Source organism: Sus scrofa, chromosome 14 (assembly GCF_054392235.1).
Source record: "Sus scrofa isolate SSC_HxYL_T2T_F1_AM1 chromosome 14, Sscrofa_HxYL_maternal_Yorkshire_Landrace_v2.0, whole genome shotgun sequence".
NCBI lineage: Eukaryota > Metazoa > Chordata > Mammalia > Artiodactyla > Suidae > Sus > Sus scrofa.
In genome coordinates this window covers 99,117,154-99,137,898 of record NC_139396.1, presented here as the reverse complement: position 1 = coordinate 99,137,898, position 20,745 = coordinate 99,117,154, and the positions used below count along the sequence as shown (strand labels likewise).

The 20,745-nt window shown below is 36.5% G+C and overlaps 1 protein-coding gene across 9 annotated transcripts in view; it reads right to left on the bottom strand.

Moving 5' to 3' along the window:
- Nucleotides 1-20,745, bottom strand: part of ADK (adenosine kinase) — a 481,834-nt gene that overhangs the window by 402,323 nt on the left and 58,766 nt on the right. For 8 of the 9 annotated variants that reach the window (XR_014828152.1, XR_014828151.1, XR_014828153.1 and 5 more), the window contains exon 3: nt 19,104-19,157. Coding sequence is in view for 3 of the 9 variants with exons in the window: in XM_003359240.5 (XP_003359288.1) it covers nt 19,104-19,157 (54 nt within the window). In the remaining 6 variants the exon portion in view is untranslated. Of the gene's footprint in view, nt 1-19,103; nt 19,196-20,745 lie in introns of all 9 variants that reach the window. The other variant, XM_084997382.1, reaches the window with a different exon arrangement.

Here is a 20,745-nt window from a genome sequence, read left to right as displayed (position 1 = left end):
TTTTCTATATACGGGAAGAGTCTAGGCTCAGTGAAATCATTCCTTTGATATGCACCATAGCTATCTAGGATATCCTGTTCTTTCCCAACCTCAGTCCCCTCAGGGTGTACCACTGGGGTTGGCTGCAAAGCTGAGGGTTTGACAGGGGACAGCCCCTCTGTCTCCAACCTTAGTTACCTTAGGGCTTACCTTAGTGAACTGTAGTGACTACAACATTCTCTGTTTACTGATATGGCAGGCAAAATTTTTCATTCGCAAAGGAAGTAAGCCTCCTAGACCTACCCTGAGTTCCAAAGGACAGACTCAGTTACTAATCTGAGAAATGAGGGAATGCAGAAAAAAAGGAGGAGCAGACAAGAAACAATAATGCAGCAGAGGGGAAGATCCCCGTTCCTTTTGAAGGAATATACATTACAATACCTTTGAGTTCTTCTGCAAGAACTAGGTCCCCCACCCCTACCCCAAACAAAGGAAGATAGCAACTTCAGGCTGAGCACAAGATTCCTGGAGCCATGTTACCTTACCACCAACCAATCAGAAGGAAGTCACACTGCAGCCTTCACCCCAAACTTAGCCTATAAAACCTTCTTCCTGAAAACAGTGGAGAGTTTGGGTCTTTTGAACATGAGCCACCCATTCACCTCCACTGGCCCTGCAATCAAACTTTCTCTGCTCCAAATTCTGATGCTCAAGTTTGTATGGCTTCAATGTGTGCCAAAATTGCTTTCAATAACAACCCAAGGTATGCCACTTTGGCAAATGAGTGTTGCCGAAATTAGGCCTCTCGTTCACAGGTGTCAAACATAAACGCAAAGACAGAGCTTTGGGTGAAACAGAAGGGAGTAGCGTTTACTGCATTGCCAGGCAAAGGAGGCCACTTCAGGTGAATGCCCTTAAGTCTGCTCTGCCTTAAGAGAGAGTAAGAAGGGATTTACAGTTCAGGAGTGGAAAACAGGGCCTCAGTTAAGGATCAGGGTAGATGCAAGTTTGCCTTTTTCTTCACCAGTCTGGGACTGGTTCTGGTGGTCCTTAATGGTTATCACACCATGACCTTCTTTCTGAAATAAGGAATGCTTAATAATGTGGTTAACATCTTCCTTTTGTTGCTGGTTTTAGTTCTACACAAGAGCTCAAAGATATTGTTATGTGTATCCCTTGAGGCAGAACCAGGACCCTACCCCCAATATAACTATAACTTCTTTTCTTTCTTTTTTTTTTTTTTTTTTTTGGCCTTTTCAGGGCTGCACCCACAGCATATGGAGATTCTCAGGATAGGGGTCTAATCAGAGCCACAGCCACGCCGGATTCTTAACCCACTGAGTGAGGCCAGGGACCTCAAGTTTCCCTGCAGCCTCAAGTTTCCTAGTCGGATTCCTGTTCTTCCCTAGTCTCTACATCCCCTCACTTCCCTGATTAGCAACTGTATGACCCTGCCCTTTGGAACTCAGGGAAGACTACGGAGGCTGAATGTAGCCTACTGCCTACAAACAAGAAGGCTTTTGAGCCCAGGAGCCCCAGAGGGTTTCATGAAGATTATTTTGAGGTAAAGGCAATAAAAACACGGCAGATTCAGGAAAAGCTCTTCCCCTTCTCCTTAACTGCTGAAATTTACACTGAAATGGGGACCACACCAGGAAGAGCTATTACTAGAGATACTTTTGTACCTAAAAATGTTAATAGGACAACCTATCTGCCTTCCAGTGAATGGCCTTTCTCCCCTTTATGTCTCCAAACCCCTAACCTTTTCCACAGTTCAGAATGTTAAATAAGCTTCAACTACCTGGCTGCCTTTTAGTTTTAATTTTTATGGAGCTGCCACAGACACGTAATTAAATTTGGGTTTTTTTCTCCTGTTAATTTGTCTTGCAACAATTTAATTATTAGAACAGCTAATTAACACAGAAAGAAATACGGGGAAATTTTTACACCCTTCATGGGCATAAACCAGATTTAGGAAGTCAAGAAAGTTTTCCAGATAAATACAGATCTGAATCTTGGAGTTCCTGTCATGGCTCAGTGGTTAACGAATCTGAGTAGGAACCATGAGGTTGCAGGTTCAATCCCTGGCTTTGCTCAGTGGGTTAAGGATCCGGCGTTGCTGTGGCTCTGATTAGACTCCTCAAAGAGATCATGACAATAAAAGATAAAATACTTAATCACTACGGAGTTCTATTTGAAACAAGCTTTCTCAACATGCATTCAAAGTAAAAATCTATGGTTAGAAGAAAAATAAGAATAAATCAGTTTCTCTCCTGAAAGGGCCTCATTTCAAATTTCAATACATTTCTATAATGCATGTATTAGGGAAATTAATACAATTTGGTGAACTACAAGGAACAAAAAAGAAAACCTAACTAACACTCTTTTCCTTACCAATTATCATCTCTGTGCTTCAGTTTATTCATTAGTAAAATTAAAGGAATGTTACTAAATGTTGTCTATAGCTGAAAATATTCAGGAATTTAAGGACATTTTCATTATAGCTATGAGAAGAGAAAGGTATAAATTGTGCATTACACTAATACCTTATGAATGTTTTGTATATTCATTTTAAGCTGATAAAAAACAATTTTTAATCACCAAAAATTTTGCACATAAAATGGCCATAGCATCCAGGGCAGAGGGGTGTGGGTGGTAAATAAATTTCCTACAGATTCACACTACACAATGTGCTAAGTGATTCCTGGAATCAATCTGTTAATGGAAAAAAAACAAAAACTAAAAAACCTAAAAGTTGAGAATTATGTTTTGAGGGCATGACTGAGGGTGATAGCCCAGGATACAGCTGCTCAGATAGCTCTGAGGAACTGTTGCCAAGAGGTAATGGAGGAGCCAGGATGATAGAGGAAAAAAAAAAAGTAGAACATTAAAAGACTACTGCTGATCACAAAAAAAAGACTCACTAATGATGTGAGTGTTTCTCTAGGTATGGGAAGATGCAAGAGTCTGGGCTCACTGAAATTATTAGTTTGATATGTATAGTAACTAAGCCAATATCCTGGTTTTCTCCACCTGAGTTCCCCTCAGGGCACAAAATCAGGTGCAGCTGCAAAGGGCAAGTGCTAGTGTACTGGGATGGCAAGCAACATTCTTTGTTTAATGAAATGGCAGAACATTCTTTGTCCACAATTTCAACCTGTATAATGGCTTTATTTACTCTGCCTTACAAATGTAAACATTCAAAGTATAATGATTAATAATAGTGATAATTCTGTCAACAATACAAAGTCAAAGAGATGATCCCCAGATTCCTACAGTCTTATTTTTTTTCTTCTTCTTTTTTTTTTTTTTTTTTTTTTTTTTGGCCACACTCACAGCAAATGGAAGGAAGTTCCTGGACCAGGAATCAAATCTGAACCACAGCTGAGACCTAAGCCACTACTGTAGCAATGCCAGGTCCTTAACACACTGCACCACAGCTAGAACTCCAAATCCCACAGTATTACAGTTTTACACTATCAATAAATCATTCTAGACTGAACAGAGAAGATAACTACAGACCTGCACCTTCCCATAGAGGTTTCCCAGATAGTAAAACCTGAAATTAGCAATAAAAAGAAAGGCTTCATATTATATAATATTCATTTTTCCAAATAACTAGGAATGGGTTTACAAGGTACACTATTACAGCTTTAAAATAAGTACTTGTTTTATGAGGACCCAGATAAAGCCATTATGAAAATACATAATTTTAGAATGTAATTTATACACCACAAGTCTAAAGTAAGAAAAATAGAAAATTCCCTCAAACAACCTAAAAGACAGTGAAACAGTATTACACATTAAGTTCACAATCAAGTCAACACAAGTGCCTACTAAGCCCTGTGAATACAAATGAGTTTCTACCCCTAAAAAATGTGTAATCATTTTCAAATATATAATTAGGTATCCTACACACAGAAAACATAATAAATTTATACTATGCTAAGTCCTTAGAACATAATTAGAACCAACAAAGGAGATGCAATAGATAACAATAACAGCTAAAAATAACAGGAAGTCTTGAGAGAGGCTGAAAATTACCCACTTCTGATGAATACTGTAAAATTAAGATACTGCAATAATCTTTAAGGAATTGCAGATTACTATTATTTTCCAAGTTTCATTTTAACAAAAAAAGTTTTGCAGAGAAATGAAAAGCATAAATACATAGAAACATTATGAAAATTAAGGCAGAAGCTCATACTTAAAAAATTCTTCATATTTAAAGCAAATAGAATTTTTTTTTTTTTTTTTTTTTTTGGTTTTTAGGGACACACCCATGGCATAGGGAGGTTCCCAGGCTAAGGGTCTAATTGAAGCTACAGCCACTGGCCTACAGCCACAGCAACGCCAGATCCGAGCCACGTCTGTGACCTATACCACAGCTCACAGCAACACCAGATCCTTAACCCACTGAGAGAGGCCAGGGATCAAACCTGCAACTGTTTCCCAGTTGGATTTGCTTCCGCTGAGCCATGACGGGAACTCCGCAAATTGAATTTATTTTGTCCTTGCCCACAGCTTGCCTTAGGAAGCGCCAGGGACTGAGCCCTCACCACGGCAGTGACAACACTGAATCCCTGACCCACTGAGTCACCAGGAAACTACCTAATTTTTGTGGTTTGGTTATTACAAACTGATTCAAAGATATCTAAATTACAATGCTTTAATTATAAAATCACCTACTAATATTAAACATTCTTACATATAGTAAGTACTAGAACATGGCACCTGTATGATCAGGCCACCCAAATGGCTGTCCTCTTGCTCTCTTACATCCCCTGCTCTACCAGTGCCTGCTTCACCTACCTTCTACTCACCTGACTGACCTTCCTACGTACAAGACCCAGGCCCCAGCTAAAGACTGGTCTAACTTTAGCCACCAAGATAACTTACCAAAGGGGCAGTGAGGGGCCTGCCCTTCTGCTGGTTTCTCTGGTAATCAATGAGTCAACAGAAGGTCAGTTCCCAGGAGTTCCTGTAGTGGCGCAGTGGTTAACGAATCTGACTAGGAACCATGAGGTTGCGGGTTCGATCCCTGCCCTTGCTCAGTGGGTTAAGGATCCGGCACTGCCATGGGTTAAGGATCCGGCGTTGCCGTGAGCTGAGGTGTAGGTTGCAGATGTGGCTCGGATCCAGCATTGCTGTGGCTGTGGTGTAGGCCGGTGGCTATAGCTCCGATTGGACCCCTAAGCCTGGGATCCTCCATATGCCGTGGGATCGGCCCAAGAAATGCCAAAAAGACAAAATAAATAAATAAATAAATAAAAAGAATCATTCTTGACGTTCTTTGTGCCGTCATAACACACACCTGTGTTTGTGTAAACTACATCATATTTTAACAGACTAGGAATTCCTGTCATGGCTCAGGGGTTAACGAATCCGACTAGGAACCATGAGGTCGTGGGTTTGATCCCTGGCCTTCTTCAGTGGGTTAAGGATCCTGCATTGCCATGAGATGTGGCATAGGTCGCAGACGCAGCTCCAATCCCCATGTTGCTGTGGCTCTGGCAAAGGCCAGCGCCTACAGCTTCAATTAGACCCCTAGACTGGGAAGCTCCATATGCCACAAGTGCAGCCCTAGAAAAGATGGAAAAAAAAATTTTAACAGAATAAGTATATCCAGAGTTAATGAAAGGCTCAAAGATAATGATTTCACAAAACTGTTCAAAAGTCAATTCATGCATATCCAACATCCTTCATTGTTACTTAGAAGATAGTTTTGTTTTTTTTTTTAATTGAAAGAGCATATATATTTTAGTTATGTCCTATTCCCATATTACGTCTTAGCCCCTGGCTTTAAAGTTTGTATCAGTCTTCTGATTTTTCTAAATTCCATCTTGAAACCCAATCACATTCCCTCTGTCCTCATTCTAGTGGGGAAAATACCTTTGAAGAGCTAATCACACTGTTTAATGTTTAAATATAAAATAATACAGGGGATAAAGGAGAAAAAGTAGTGGTGAAATAAGTATCCATACTCCCACAAAGGGAAATAGGTGGTAGGATTGAAGGGTTTTCCTACAAGAATGTAAATTTATAGAAATTATATATGGGAAGCATATTTACTGCATTTCTTTGTTGACTTTTTTTATTGAATTCAACTAAAAAAGAAATGACTTCGGCACGTAAAAATTTTATTTGTCCTCTTGCTACAAGACCAAAAAGAAAAAATTCTTAATGACCATTTTCTCATCCAATTTAACACTAAAAAACTTTTTAAAAGACAACTCCCTATATGATAAATGAAAACAGTTAAACTTTGCCCCCCAATTTTTTTTTAAAAAAATCTTTCATCAGGTTTTTTCCTACTTCCTCTCTTCTTATCCAACACAGGTATTCAAAGACCTAGAAATCAAAAGTATCTCTGACCTTCACAAACAAAAAAAGCATGAAAGTAGTTAAGAATATCTGAAGATAGTTTCCCTTCATATCGTATCTGAATTTGATACCAAAATTCAGTATGTACAAAGTCAGACATTTTCAAAAGGTAACATTTTCACAAGAAAACTCACTTGGAAGTGATTAAAATATAAAGTAAAATTTTATTTTAAAAAAGTTTTAATCTATTCTAGATGACGTTTCAATCATGTTGCTAAATGGTTAAAAGCGTCAAGCTGCAATCTTAATGAAGTTCTACAGAGGGAGCTAGCAACACAAGGATTAAATTTATAATACACAGAACTTCAAAATGTAGTTTGTTGGAAATATTCATCAACATAAACTCAGATTATCCTCTAAGATTTTATACCTTAGCCATTAGCCAACCCCAAAAAACCCACAGTATTACCTACAACTATGACAATTTCTAGTAAATCATATTAAAACTAATGAAATAGGATATCCATCATGAATACAGTTTATAAAGTAAACATGTTAAATAACATCATTCTTTTTTAAACATTGTTTTTCCTAAATCACTGAACTTAATTAGGTAAAGTAAGAAGCAATATAAAAAGAATCGAATTGCGTCTATCCTTTTCTACTGCAAGACGATTTATGGAGTCTCTACAAGTCTCAGTTTTCTGTAAACTGGGAATGATGATACTATCTACTTCATGAGATTGCTGTGAATATTAGATTAGAGCATAAGAGTGGTTAAAATAATGCCCTCTTTCCTTGCTCTTTAATAAATAACTGTTATTCGATTTTTCCAAACTATGCAAAAAGAAATCACTAATTATAGTTAGTAAAGAAAATGTTTTTTTCTTTTCAAGGGGTTTTATAGACATCATCATGCTCACAAAAACCTACATCGCAACTAACTTTGTAGGTTTAAAACTTTTTCACATATATAATTTCACCTAATTCTCATTAAACCTAACAAAAGAATATGCAATAAACACTATTTTACAATGAGGACATTAAATTCAGGAGATTAAGTGATTAACCTAATTGTGGTGGTTTTACACTGTGTCAGCTAAAACTACATTTCCCAGAATTTCCTTCCTTATGTGGTTTCAGGTTAGGATTAGCCACAAGAGAATTTTGTGTACAGTTTGGAAAGTGCTAGTAAAGCAGCAGCCATTTCACTCCAAGGGCAGGTACTGGTTTGCAGTAGTAAAAGACAGAAAGGTATGGGCATATTTCCAATTTTTCCTTATTTACCTCCACTCCACCTCCAGCGCACCTTCCCAACCAGGCTCAAGCCCACCACCAAATGCTTCACTGAAAACACATAAAAGTGGTAGTTGCAACGAACCAACAATCCACCAACTCCCTTCACAGTTCACTGCAGCAGCTGGACATGCTTAAATTCATTAATCTGCGGAGTTCCTGTTGTGGCTCAGTGGTTAACGAATCCGAGTAGGAACCACGAGGTTGCAGGTTTGACCCCTGGCCTTGCTCAGTGGGTTAAGGATCCAGCGTTGCGGTGAGCTGTGGTGTAGGTCGCAGACACAGCTCGGATCTGGCATTGCTGTGGCTCTGGCGAAGGCCGGCGGCTACAGCTCCAATTAGACCCCCAGCGTGGGAACCTCCATATGCCACCAGAATGGCTCTAGAAAAAGGCAGAAAGACAAAAAAAAAAAAAAAAAAAAAAAAAAAAAAAAAAATTTCATTAACCTGCACCAGGACTGGTTAGTAACTTTAATCCTTTTTCAGTCTTTACTTTGGTACCTAGCTTTCTTCACGATGAATGAGGTTTAATTCCTATAAAAATTTTCTTATTTCTGGAGTTGCCATTGTGTCTCAGCGGTAATGAACCTGACTAGCACCCATGAGGACACAGGTTCGATCCCTGGCCTTGCTCAATGGGTTAAGGATCCGGTGTTGTGGTGAGCTGTGGTGTAGGTCACAGACACAGCTCAGGTCTGGTGTTGCTGTGGCTGTGGCATAGGCCAGCAAATGTAGATTTAACCACTGCCTGGGAACTTCCATATGCCATGGGTATGGTCCTAGAAGCAAAAAATAAATAAATTCCTTATTTCTTAATTCTCAAAATGGAATTGAATTTTAATGATATATCGAGGTTACGATCTGTGGTAAAACTCATACACAAACTAAGTTTCTTCTAATGCTAATTCCAGAGCACCATACATTTTTCAAAAGCAGATGGTGGGAATTTAGGATTAATTCTCGGAGGTTTTTAAGATTTTACCATTACTAGCACACATTTTTCATTCATCTATCACACATGCATGAATATACGATTACGTTTAATACTAAAATTATCTCCTTTATGACAGGGTTAATAATCTTTTAAACAATAAAATATTCAAGCAAACCTTTCAGAAGTTTCATAATCCAGGTATAACAACAGATAAGAAGAAATTATGAAATCCTAGAATTTTACAGTGAGATCATGGTCAAAAGTTCACCAAAGGTGTGAACTCTGGTCACAGGTTAGTGAGAACTATTTGTGATTGTCTGCAATGGATTCAATCAATGCTAGTTTGGGATTCTTACAGAAGTCACCTGAGGGTATTAGTGGAAGAAAGGAGCAACGAATTAGAACGTAAATTTATTATTATTATTCCTGGAAGCACAGCTTTATAAGCACAGGTAGTGAGTGTTATTATACAAAGCTTTTTAAAGGTCTTTTTTTTTTTTTTTTTTTTTTTTTTTGGTCTTTTTGTCTTTTTAGAGCTGCACCCGTGGCATGTGGAGGTTCCCAGGCTAGGGGTCTAATCAGAACTGTAGCCTCTGGTCTACACCACAGCCACAGCAATGCCAGATCTGAGCCACATCTACAACCTATACCACAGCTCACAGCAACGCTGGATCCTTAACCCACTGAGCGAGGCCAGGGATTGAATCCGCAACCTCATGGGTTCCTAGTCAGATTCATTTTTGCTGCACCATGATGGGAACTCCTTAAAGGTCAATTTAAAAAAAAAAAAAAAAAATGCTCCCCTGGGAGTTCCCCTGGGAGTCATGGCACAGTGGAAACAAATCCGACTAGGAACCATGAGGTTACGGGTTTGATCCCTAGCCTTGCTCAGTGGGTTAAGGATTTTCCCCTGTTGTGAGCTGTGGTGTGGGTCACAGACACAGTTCTGATCCCATGTTGTTGTGCCTGTGGTGTAGGCCAGCAGCTGTAGCTCCAATTCAACCCCTAGCCTGGGAACCTCCATTTGCCGTGGGTGCGGCCATTTAAAAAAAAAAAGAAGAAAGAAAGAAAGAAAATGCTGAATGTTCAAACAAATGAGAAAAAAGAAAAAATAATTTTAAAATTATTTCATACAATGTGATTATAAAATGTATGTAACTAAAATATAACAATAAATTTGATTTGATAAACTTCTCTAAAAGCTTTATGAATCAAGTTGGCCAAAAAGTTTTGCATTACACCCTCTCCTTGGAAGAATGAGAAGTGCCTTGTATTTCAAAATTCATGTATACACAGTATTTGACTGATTTTCCTCAACCCATTCAGTAACCGTGAGGTGGTATCTAAAACTATAACACTATGAAATCAATCAGCCACTGAGTTTTTTTTCTTCATTTTTGGCCGCCCCAAGGCATATGGACTTACCCAGCCAGGGATCAGATCTGATCTGAGCCATAGTCACGACCTAAGCTGCAGCTGGGGCAATGCTGGATCTTTAACCCACTGTGCTGGGCCAGGAATCAAACATGCATCCCAGTGCTCTCAAAACACCACCAATCCTGTTGAGCCACAGCAGAAACTCCAACCACTGAGTCTATATAGCTATTGAGTTCATTATAATCAGTTACTGAGTCCTGCAGTGGATATCAACCTCTGATTTAAAAAAATTATTGTACACTTGGAGAGCTGCTTGGTGTGGTAGAAAAAAAGCACTTAAATGGAAATCAGGAGGCTGGGATTCTTGTCCAGCACTGTCATTAAAGAGCAGTATAACCTACAGCAAGACATTTCATCGTGTGGATCTCATGCAATTCATTACAAAACATGGATAACTAGTTCTAAGGTTCATTTCTAGAATCTAAGTTCTATAATTGAAAAGATATAAAAGAAAGTGGGCCCTGAGAAAGGAACCATAAAAATGTTCATGGTATTTAAAATACAGCAGCTTATATATGACTACTGAAAAAACATTAACCACTTAACCTTGTTGTTGGTCCTAGATGTTCTTTATTTTAATTTTGACTTCTCACTTGCCAGGCTTTTTCTTCTTTTTGGCATTAAGCAAATGCATTCACCATGAACAAAATACAGCTTTACAGCCAATTACTTTTTTATATTACTCTTAGAAAACAATCTTGATATTTTCAAAGAATTACTAAGCTACAACATCAATAATAATGAATTTAAGGGGTGTATGAGATGTTACTGATTGTCTCTAAGGACTCTGAAGATATTCTTAAATGTGTCACTGTTACTTAAAAATCCCTCTTGCTGGTTTAGAAATCAGGCATTGTTCTCTAAGAATTTATAGTATTTTCACACTGATTAAGGTCTAGCAGTCTTCTTTCCAACATACTTGCATAATTTATTTATTTTCTCCCATTTCATCATAATCCTAAACTGAAAAAAATTCAAATACAATTATTACAAGACAAAATTTTTAAATATAAGGGTTAATTCTGACAAAACAATTCAATTTTTGACATAAAAATATTCTTAAGGAGAATTCACTCTATAACAAAAGGGAAAATATATTTCATATCTAGAACAGTATATACTGCTTGTAAAATTTCAACCTTTATCTTGGCAGCTATCTTGAAAAGCCAAGTAAATAAATGTAAATCTCTTCTAAAAAGAGGCTTTCACCATGCTTTAGTTATAGTATGACAAACTGAAAAAAATTATCAGATATCAAGTTACCTCTATCTGTGTTAAGTGGCATGGATACTTTTGAAGTTATTTATATTTGCCTTTGCAATCTGTCTCTTCCAATTTTTATCTTTCCTTATCTGAATCTTTATGATCTGATCTCAATATTCTATTCAATACAACAGAATTTAGGTACTCATAAATGAAAACAAAAAGGTTCTACCTGCTATATCTGCAGATCTGCCTAATAAGAAAACCCTCTATTACAAAATCTTCAATTATGAAATTATTTTGAAATGTGAAATAATATTAGATTGGAGAGTAAGTCTACATTGATAAATGAAGTCAGCGTCTTTTCTTTAAACAGTGCCTAGCATAGTGACTGGTAAGTAGGTGAAAAAATATTTATTCAATGAAATAGTGATTTTTCTAATTTGTTTTAAATCACTCCACTTAGAAAATCAAAACTCTGAAAGACAGAAAAATCTATAGAACACTTATGAAACAAGTTCATTACTGAACAACATACAGAGCAAAGTTTATATTCTATAGTTTTGGATTAATCAGATCACAAATTAAATTTCTTGGCTTTCCCTACTTAAAATCAACCCCCGGAATCTTCAGTAAATAGAATAACAAAAAACAGGAACTTGAGAAAAATCATTCATTATGCTTAAAGAAACAAGTGTCAAGTTTCTGTCATGGTTCAGCGTAAATGAATCTGACTGGTATCCATGAGGATGCAGATTCGATCCCTGGCCTCAATCAATGGGTTAGAGATCCCATGCTGCCATAAGCTGCAGCTTGGATCTGGCATTGCTGTGGCTGTGGAATAGGCCGGTGGCTACAGCTCCGATTCAACCCCTAGTCTGGGAATGTCCATATGCCGCCTTAAAAACACACAAAAAAAGAAAAAGAAACAAGTGTCACTTTTGGTGGTGACCAATCTTCCCTGTTTTCTTGTATGTCTGTCTTCCCCAGACAGGGAAATAACAAGCACAACTGGGAAGCATGAGTGACTAAGTATAGATGGAATCTGAATCACCACATTTGGGGAACTAAGAATTTTTTTTTTAATTCGATACCTGGCATTTTTATTTGAAAATCAAATCATCCACTGGCTTATGTTGGACAAATCAGTCAATCAATAAATCAAGTATTTACGAAGTTCTCTTGCATTTATTTTTATTTATTTATTTTTTTGTCTTTTGCCTTTTCTAGGGTTGCTTCCCACGGCACATGGAGATTCCAAGGATAATCGGAGCTGTAGCCATCGGCCTACACCAGAGCCACAGCAATGCCAGATCCGAGTCACATCTGCAACCTACACCACAGCTCACGGCAACACTGGAACCTTAACCAACTGAGCAAGGCCAGGGATCGAACCCGCAATCTCATGGTTCCTAGTCAGATTCATTAACAACTGCGCCACAACAGAAACTCCCTCTTACTTTCAAAACGTTAATATTTATTATTTTAAAGTAACACATGTTCATAGTTTTCTGTTCTTTTGGGTTTTTTTTTTTTTTACTAGTTCTTCCATTTATTGACAGCTTGTATTCAAAATTTAAGATTTATATATACATATAAAGAGCTTTGCTCCTTTTTTAATTCAATTTTTATTTTATATTGGAGTATAGCTGATTTACAATATTGAGTTAGTTTCAGGTGTATAGCAAAGTTATTCAGTATATCCATCCTTTTTCAGGTTCTTTTCCCATATAGGTTATTATGGGAATATTGAGTAGACTTCTCTGTGCTATACAGAAGGTGCTTGAGAATGTTTTAAATAAAAACATAGTTAATATTTACTACATAAAATATCAAAATAATTGGAGTTATCATTGTACTCTCCTATTTGTATACACAGAATTAGGTACATTTTCAAAAGGCCAGCTAACGTGATAATATTTCAATGAATTTTTTCACTATCACAATGAATCAAGATTGTGTTCAGCAGGTTAGAATTAAGAAGAAATTCATAATGTTTTATGAGAATAAAGCAAGGAATCATTACTTGGATAATTATTTTCGGTTTTTATCTACCTCTCATGACATTTTATAAAGTCTTTTCTTAAGCACAAACAGATCCTAGCTATTTTAAATGTAAAGACACAAATGAAATAATTTATAAGCAGCTTTCATGAAAGCTGTATTAAATTTTTGAATTAATAGTCTGCTCTTATAGCAGCAAAATCAACTCAGAGTTTTCCTTAGTGTGTAGTCAAAAACTACAAGACGGAGAGCTAGCAACCAAAAGAATTAGATAATCAACCAACGCCAAATCAATCAAGCACATATTAACAAGTATAAAGCACTAGTTATTAAGAAAGACGACTTCAGGAGTTCCCATCGTGGCGCAGGGGAAACAAATCCAACTGGGAACCATGAGGTTGCAGGTTCAGTCCCTGGCCTCGCTCATGGGTTGGGGATCAGGAGTTGCCATTAGCTGTGGTGTAGGTCGCAGATGCACCTTGGATCTGGTGTTGCTATGGCTGTGGTGTAGATCGGAAGCTGTAACTCTGATGTGCCCCTTAGCCTGAGAACCTCCCTATGCCACGGGTGCAGCCCTAAAAAGACAAAAGACAAAAAATAAATAAGAATAAAATACACATAAAAGTACAAAGAAGAAAATTAATTCACCCATAATCCCATCACCCACAGATCTAGTACTATACTACTATTTTCTTCTAGGATATAAACAAGCAAGTTTTTTCACCCACTTAATCATCATGATATTAAAACATCTTTTTAAATTGAAACAGAATAAGTAAAGCAAAGGGTAGCATAGAAATTATGTATTTTTATTGCTAAATAGTGAAAATAGACAAAGTCTAACCAAAAAATCTACTTCAATCAATAAAATATACCTTTCCTAATGTCATGAAGCTTATTTTCCCAGAACATATTCATTAGAGTAAAATTTTGAGCTATTGGAGTTCCCATTGTGGCACAGTGGAAACGAATCCAACTAGGAACCATGAGGTTTTGGGTTCGATCCCGGGCTTCACTCAGTGGGTTAAGGATCCGGCATTGCTGTGAGCTGGGGTGTAGGTTGCAGACACGGCTCGGATCTGGCGTTGCTGCGGCTGTGGCTGTGGCTGTGGCTCTGGCATAGGGCGGAGGCTATAGCTCTGACTGGACCCCAGCCTGGGAACCTCCATATGCCACAGGTGCGGCCCTCAAAAAGACAAAAAAAGACAAAAATTTGAACATTAATCTATCATCATACTACATACCTTGAAGAATTTCTCTAATAATTATGAGAGGTTTGAGCTAAATATCAACCTCTCTTTTCCAGTCACTGGTATGGCCTATGGCATTCATTTCAACCGTAGCTGGCAAAGATTAGGGACATCATTTTCCTACAAGCTAAATATATAGATATGGTAGAAAAATAATAACACCAATATACTTTAGTGACAAATGTTAATCTATAATTACTATGTAATATATTCAAAGAGGAATCGAAATCTGCAAGAAGAGTTAAGTTTATAACAATGAAATCCAGAAGATGAACACATTCCAAGGGGCCTAACATAAAGAAAATTCTGGAAAAGGGCATATTATTTATATTCAGCCAGTATGTTTCACACTTGATACTGTTAACAAGACAGGATTGCCCTACCAAAAGTCTGCTACATACAGTATATCCAGCAGAGAAATATTAGGCACTGTGAGAAGAAAAGATCATCTATCCAAATTTAATACACTCTAGGCGAAAATATAATTTGAAACCCTCAACCTTCTGTTTCTAAATTCGCAGTCATAAAGCAAGGCTGCTATTAAACTCATTTGGCCAAAAGACATGCAAAACTTCTTCACTGAAAACTACAAAGCATTGGAGTTCCCGTCGTGGTGCAGCAGAAATGAATCCAACTAGGAACCATGCAGTTGCAGGTTTAATCTCTGGCCTTGCTCAGTGGGTTAAGGATCTGGAGTTGCCATGAGCTGTGGTGTAGGTCACAGACACAGCTCAGATCTGGCGTTGCTGGGGCTCTGGTGTAGGCTGGCAGCTACAGCTCCAATTAGACCTTTAGCCTGGGAACCTCCATATGCCACGGGCACGGCCCCAAAAAGACAAAAAAAAAAAAAAAAAAAAAACACACACACACCTAGAAAGCATTGATAAGAGAAATTAAAGGAGGACTAAATATTGTTAAGGTATCAATTTTCCGCCAAATAGATCCAACATCCCCATGATAATCACAAAAGGTTTTTCTGAGGAAATTGATAAGCTAACTCTAAAATATATGACAATGTAAAGATTTTAGAATATCCAAAGCAGACCTGTAAATGAAGAACACAGTTGGAGGCCTTACAGTAAGCAACTTCAATACTTATTACACAGTGTTTCTGGCAAATAAATCAATGGAACAGAACAAATCCGTATTTCTACAGTTACTTGATTTTCAACAAAGGTACCAAAACAATGTACAGAACAGGTGAAGTCTATTCAGCAAATGGTGCTAAAATAACTAGTTATCCATATAGGTTAAGAAAAATGAACCTCAACATCTACCTCACACCATAGTCAAATATTAATGAATAATAGATCATGGACCTAAACAAAAAAGCTCAAACTACATAATTTTTTAAAGAAAAAATATAAGTATCTTCATAAATTAAGGGTAGGCAAAAGTTTTTTAGATGATCAAAGAAAACAATAGCCATAAAGACAAAAACTGAAAAATTAGACCTCATAAAAACGTAAGACTTGCTTATCAAAAGACATTGAGAAAAAAAAGGTAAGCCTGGGACTGGAGGGAAAAAAACTGGTAAAACAGACATCTGAAATAGACTGGTATCCAGAATATATAAGGAATTCCAACAACTCACAAATAAAAAGACAAAAAAAACCTGATTTTTTCATTGGCAAAAGATTTTAAAAAGACTCATCACCAAAGAAAATACACATGGCCAATAAGCAAATGAAAAAGTGCTCAACATCATTAGTCATCATGGCAATGCAAATTAAACAAAAGATACCACATTACACATCCACCAAAATATCTAAAATTAGCACAAGACCAACAAACACCAAATGGTAATGATATTGAGCAACCAGAACTCCCATATATTGCTCATAGAAATGTAAACGTACTATTTCAGTAGAAATTCTATTAGTGCCTTATAGAATCAAACATACTGTTACCCTATTGACTCAGGAGCAAAACTACTCCTGAGTAATTATCCTTAAGGAATAAAAACATATTCAAATAAGACTTATACAAAAATATTAGTAGCAACTTTATTCATAGTAGTCAAATGAATCAGCCTAGACTTCCACCAATAAGAGATCAGATAAACCATGCAATGTTAATCAGTAATAAAAAATAAATTAACTAATACGTGCAACAATAGGAAAACCCAAAAAATATACTGAGTGAAAGAAGTATTATATAGAACAGAATACACATATGATTCCATTAATAAAAAATTCCAGAACAGGAAAAACTTAATCTATACTAAAAATAATAATAATGGTTATCTTTGGGAAGAAAAGAGAAGAGAGTAACTACAAAGAGGCATACACAAGAGAATTTTATGGAGTGTTGGTAATGTTCTCTATCTTGATAGAGGACTGGGTTACAAATATACACGCATTTGTCAACACTTAGCAAATGTACACTTAAGATCTGTGCATTTTACCAGGTGGAAACTTTACATGTAAAGACAAAAGACCCTACGATACTGAATTCTAGTTGATGGTTTGCATGTTGATATATTTGTGGGGAAAACATAAATGTCTGCAGTTTATTTGTGAAATGCATTCAAAAAGCAGCTGATAGGAGTTCTCTTGTGGTCCAGTGGGTTAATGATCTGGTCTTGTCACTGCAGTGGCTGGGGTCACTCCTGTGGTGTGAGTTTGACCCCTAGCCAGGGAATTTCACATGCCCCAGGCAAGGCCAGGAAAAAAAAAAGGTGGGGGGAGGGACAGATGAAGTAATAGACAAAAGAATGGATAGCTGAAAAAGCAAGTAGAATAAAATATTATTGATAGGGAGTTCCCATCATGGCTCAGCAGTTAATGAACCCGACCAGCATCTATGAGTGTTTGATCCCTGGCCTCACTGAGTGGGTTAAGGATCCGGCACCACCGGGAGCTATGGTGTAGGTCCCAGAAGTAGCTCTGATCCAGCGTTGCTATGGCGGTGGCTGTGGTGTAGGTAAGCAGCTGTAGCTCTGATGTGACTCCTGGCCTGGGAACCTCCATATGCTGCGGGTGTGGACCTAAAAAGACAAAAAGGAAAAAAAATATATTAATGATAAAATCTAAGGAAAAATACCAGTCTATCCATGAGGGTGAATGATAGACAGCTAAAGAAACTGTAAATGAATTAATATATTAATATGAGTTATATATTAAATAACATAAAATATTCCTATTATTGCCATTTTCTGGTATTTCTAATATTGGTCATAGTCTACAAAGACCCAAAGGAACTTCTTGGTTGACTAATTACCAAATTCCCAAACCAAAAAAGCTGTTACCAGATTTATAAATAACCAGCAACCAACCAAAGTTAATAGTAACAATCACCTACCCTCACTGACTATACTTGGAAATAAAGAAACTACATAAGATTTCTTGATAATAAATTTGAGAAACTACTATGGAGATTATAATCAAATGCAAACATAACAAATATAAAAATAATGATGAAAGGCAAGCATAACAATGGGATATTATCAACTGAAAGAACTCTTTAAAAAATCCTTTCTCTACACATTAAGCTTACCATTTTATGATTAACACTTGTTACAACTCTTCAGTAGGAGAGAAGAAAGAAAATTTGGAAAAGATTCAGGACAGTTTTTTTTAAAGCAGTTTAAAAGTACTCAGAAAAATCATTACTTAATCTTGAGGAGAAAATTATAGTCCTGAAGCACTCAATTTACCAAAAAAAGTTATTCTCCATACAAATGAATACAAATGAAGATTATATTAAACCACCAGGGACTAGAGTTAGATGTTAAAATATTTTTAACGTAAGAGAGGGTCAAACATTACAGAAACTCCCAAGAAGTTTGTAAAATTCAACAATGTACTTATTAACAGTATAGAACCTTAACTATTATCAAGAGTAAGTGTGATCTAACCTAAAGATATAGTTAGCCTCAAATTTCTCATATCTTTAATTATACAGTATTATTTGACAATAGATATTTGCGTAATAATTAAGGTTATCAGAACATCTTACTACATGATAGAGAAAAAAAGTAGACTACTAGAAAATAGAGTCATATAGTTTCTTTCAGCTTCCCTCTTTGGACAATCCTATGATAGTGAAAAGCAAGAAATATTTTTTTTTTAACTCCCAAATATGCAATTTTTAACTAAGAACTTCTCAGTTCCCTGTGAAGTAGTAATCTTTTCAGATACTACCACAGGGCAGAAAAATAGCAAGGCAGATATCCCACAGTTATTTTATCCAAAAGATAGACCCCTAAGAACATTACAATTTTTTAAAAGAACAACATTTATTTACATTTAAAACTTTATATTTAAAGTGTTTTTACCCTGTACTAAACAAAGTTAGGCATTTATTTTTTCATAAGGCAACAAAAGAAAATCATATTTCTCCATCTTAAGCAGAGGATGGAAGTCAACTGAGCAAAAGCCAAAATTAAGTTACAATTTAACATTTTATCTGGCGAAAGAAAATGAAATGACCCATTTCCCAATATGCCCTTAGCCTAGATGATGGAATACAATACTACATGTTTTAATGTGCACTGAGGAACAATTATTTCCTGTGTTAGCCTTCTGTAGTATAAATTATACTAACCCTACTAGGATTAAGATCATTATATTGACTACAGCTTTATATGTATACTTTATAGAATTTAAAAAATCAGATTGTTTAATCCACTCCATAGAGTAAATTTTGTTCAGCCTAGGGTTTAATGCACTTACAGTTCCTTATGTTTGTCTTCAGCCAAGATTTGGTCATTTGGTTTAAGAGAATACCTGTAACACAGAAACAAAAATATGCTGGTCATATAAACCTATAATTATGTTATGTTTGACTGTAGTATCAACATAGTCAGCCCCTATCCAACAAGACTACTACACTGTTAACAGGTCTCTATCTTAATTGATAAAACATTTTAAAAATGGCGTTCTTTGATGCTCTTTTAGTCGCTTTTACAAACACCACCTCAAGAACTAAAGGGAGATCAACTTGATCATGCTTTGAAAATATGAGGTAACTTCAATATTCTTCCTCAGTGAATCATCTGTAATATTATTCATCCAGCAGTTCAAAATTCAAGAAACTACTACAATGTTAAGTATCTAATAGTTCACAAAACAATATGCATTTATTCTTTTGTTAAATATATAGTAAACACCTACTGTGTATTAGACTATGTACAAAATAGTGTGACAGAGGAGGAAAAACACGTTTTGGAGTTCTTGTCTAAACCATTTACTAGCTTAATAACCACAGGCAATTCTCTCACCTCTTTAGGTCTAAATTTCTCTGGCTATAAAATAGAGGCTACCATATGTATCAGAACAGGGATTTTCGAACATCATATATTTATGATATATTTAGGAGTACATAGAAATAGATAAACAACAATGGACAAGTATTCAATTTCCACTTGTCCTCATCCATTTCCTAAAACTAATCTGCCTGACAACAGATCAGAGGTCCAAGTGGAGAGGTCATCTAAATTCTCCTTTCTTGTCTCCACTTCCACAAGTGCCTTTACTCACTTTATAAAAAGAATGGCATACCTCTCATCCATCCTGAATGAACTGTACTGCACTACCTTGCAGTATAAATAAGGAATGATTCATAATATTTTGCCTGCAAAGCCTTCTTAAAGTGCTACAAACTATTTTAACGCATAAAACAGTGTGCAGTATTTCCTGTTTTATAGATTATTACTGTAAAGAACAAATCCAGAAAGTAAAAATGGGAAAGTACACTGTTTCCTTGTGGCACAGTGGGCTAAGGATCTGGCACTGTCACTGCAGAGGCTTACTTAGGTCATGGCTATGGTGCCAAGTTTGATCCCTGGCCTGGGAATTGCTACATGCCATAGGAGCAGCCAAAAAAAGCATGGGGGCGGGTAGGAATTGTGAGAGGATATTCTATCATAAGATATATTATGGAATGGTTCAGAGGTTGGTTACAATTTCATTTATTTTTTTACATAACATTTTTTTGGCTGCATTCACAGCATGCAGAAGTTCCAGGGCCAGGGATTGAACCTGAGCCATAGCAGTGACAACAATGGATCTTTAACCCACTGAGCCACCAGAGAACTCCTTTTTAATTTTTTTTCCAATTGTATTTTAAAAATTCATCATTTCTAACCATGTTCATCATCAAAGAATATGCTACTTTCCAGGGAGAGCCCTATGAAGCAAAGCTAAGAGAATTTCTAAAAAAGAATAAGAAAGACAGTGTCAATTTATTTTTTCCAGGCAATACACTTAAAACAAAGCTCCTTGCTGTCTACTTATCCACCAAGGATTAAATATCAAAGACGGCTATCACAGGAACACAAATCAAATCATTTATCTGATTTGAAAAAGGAAGCTA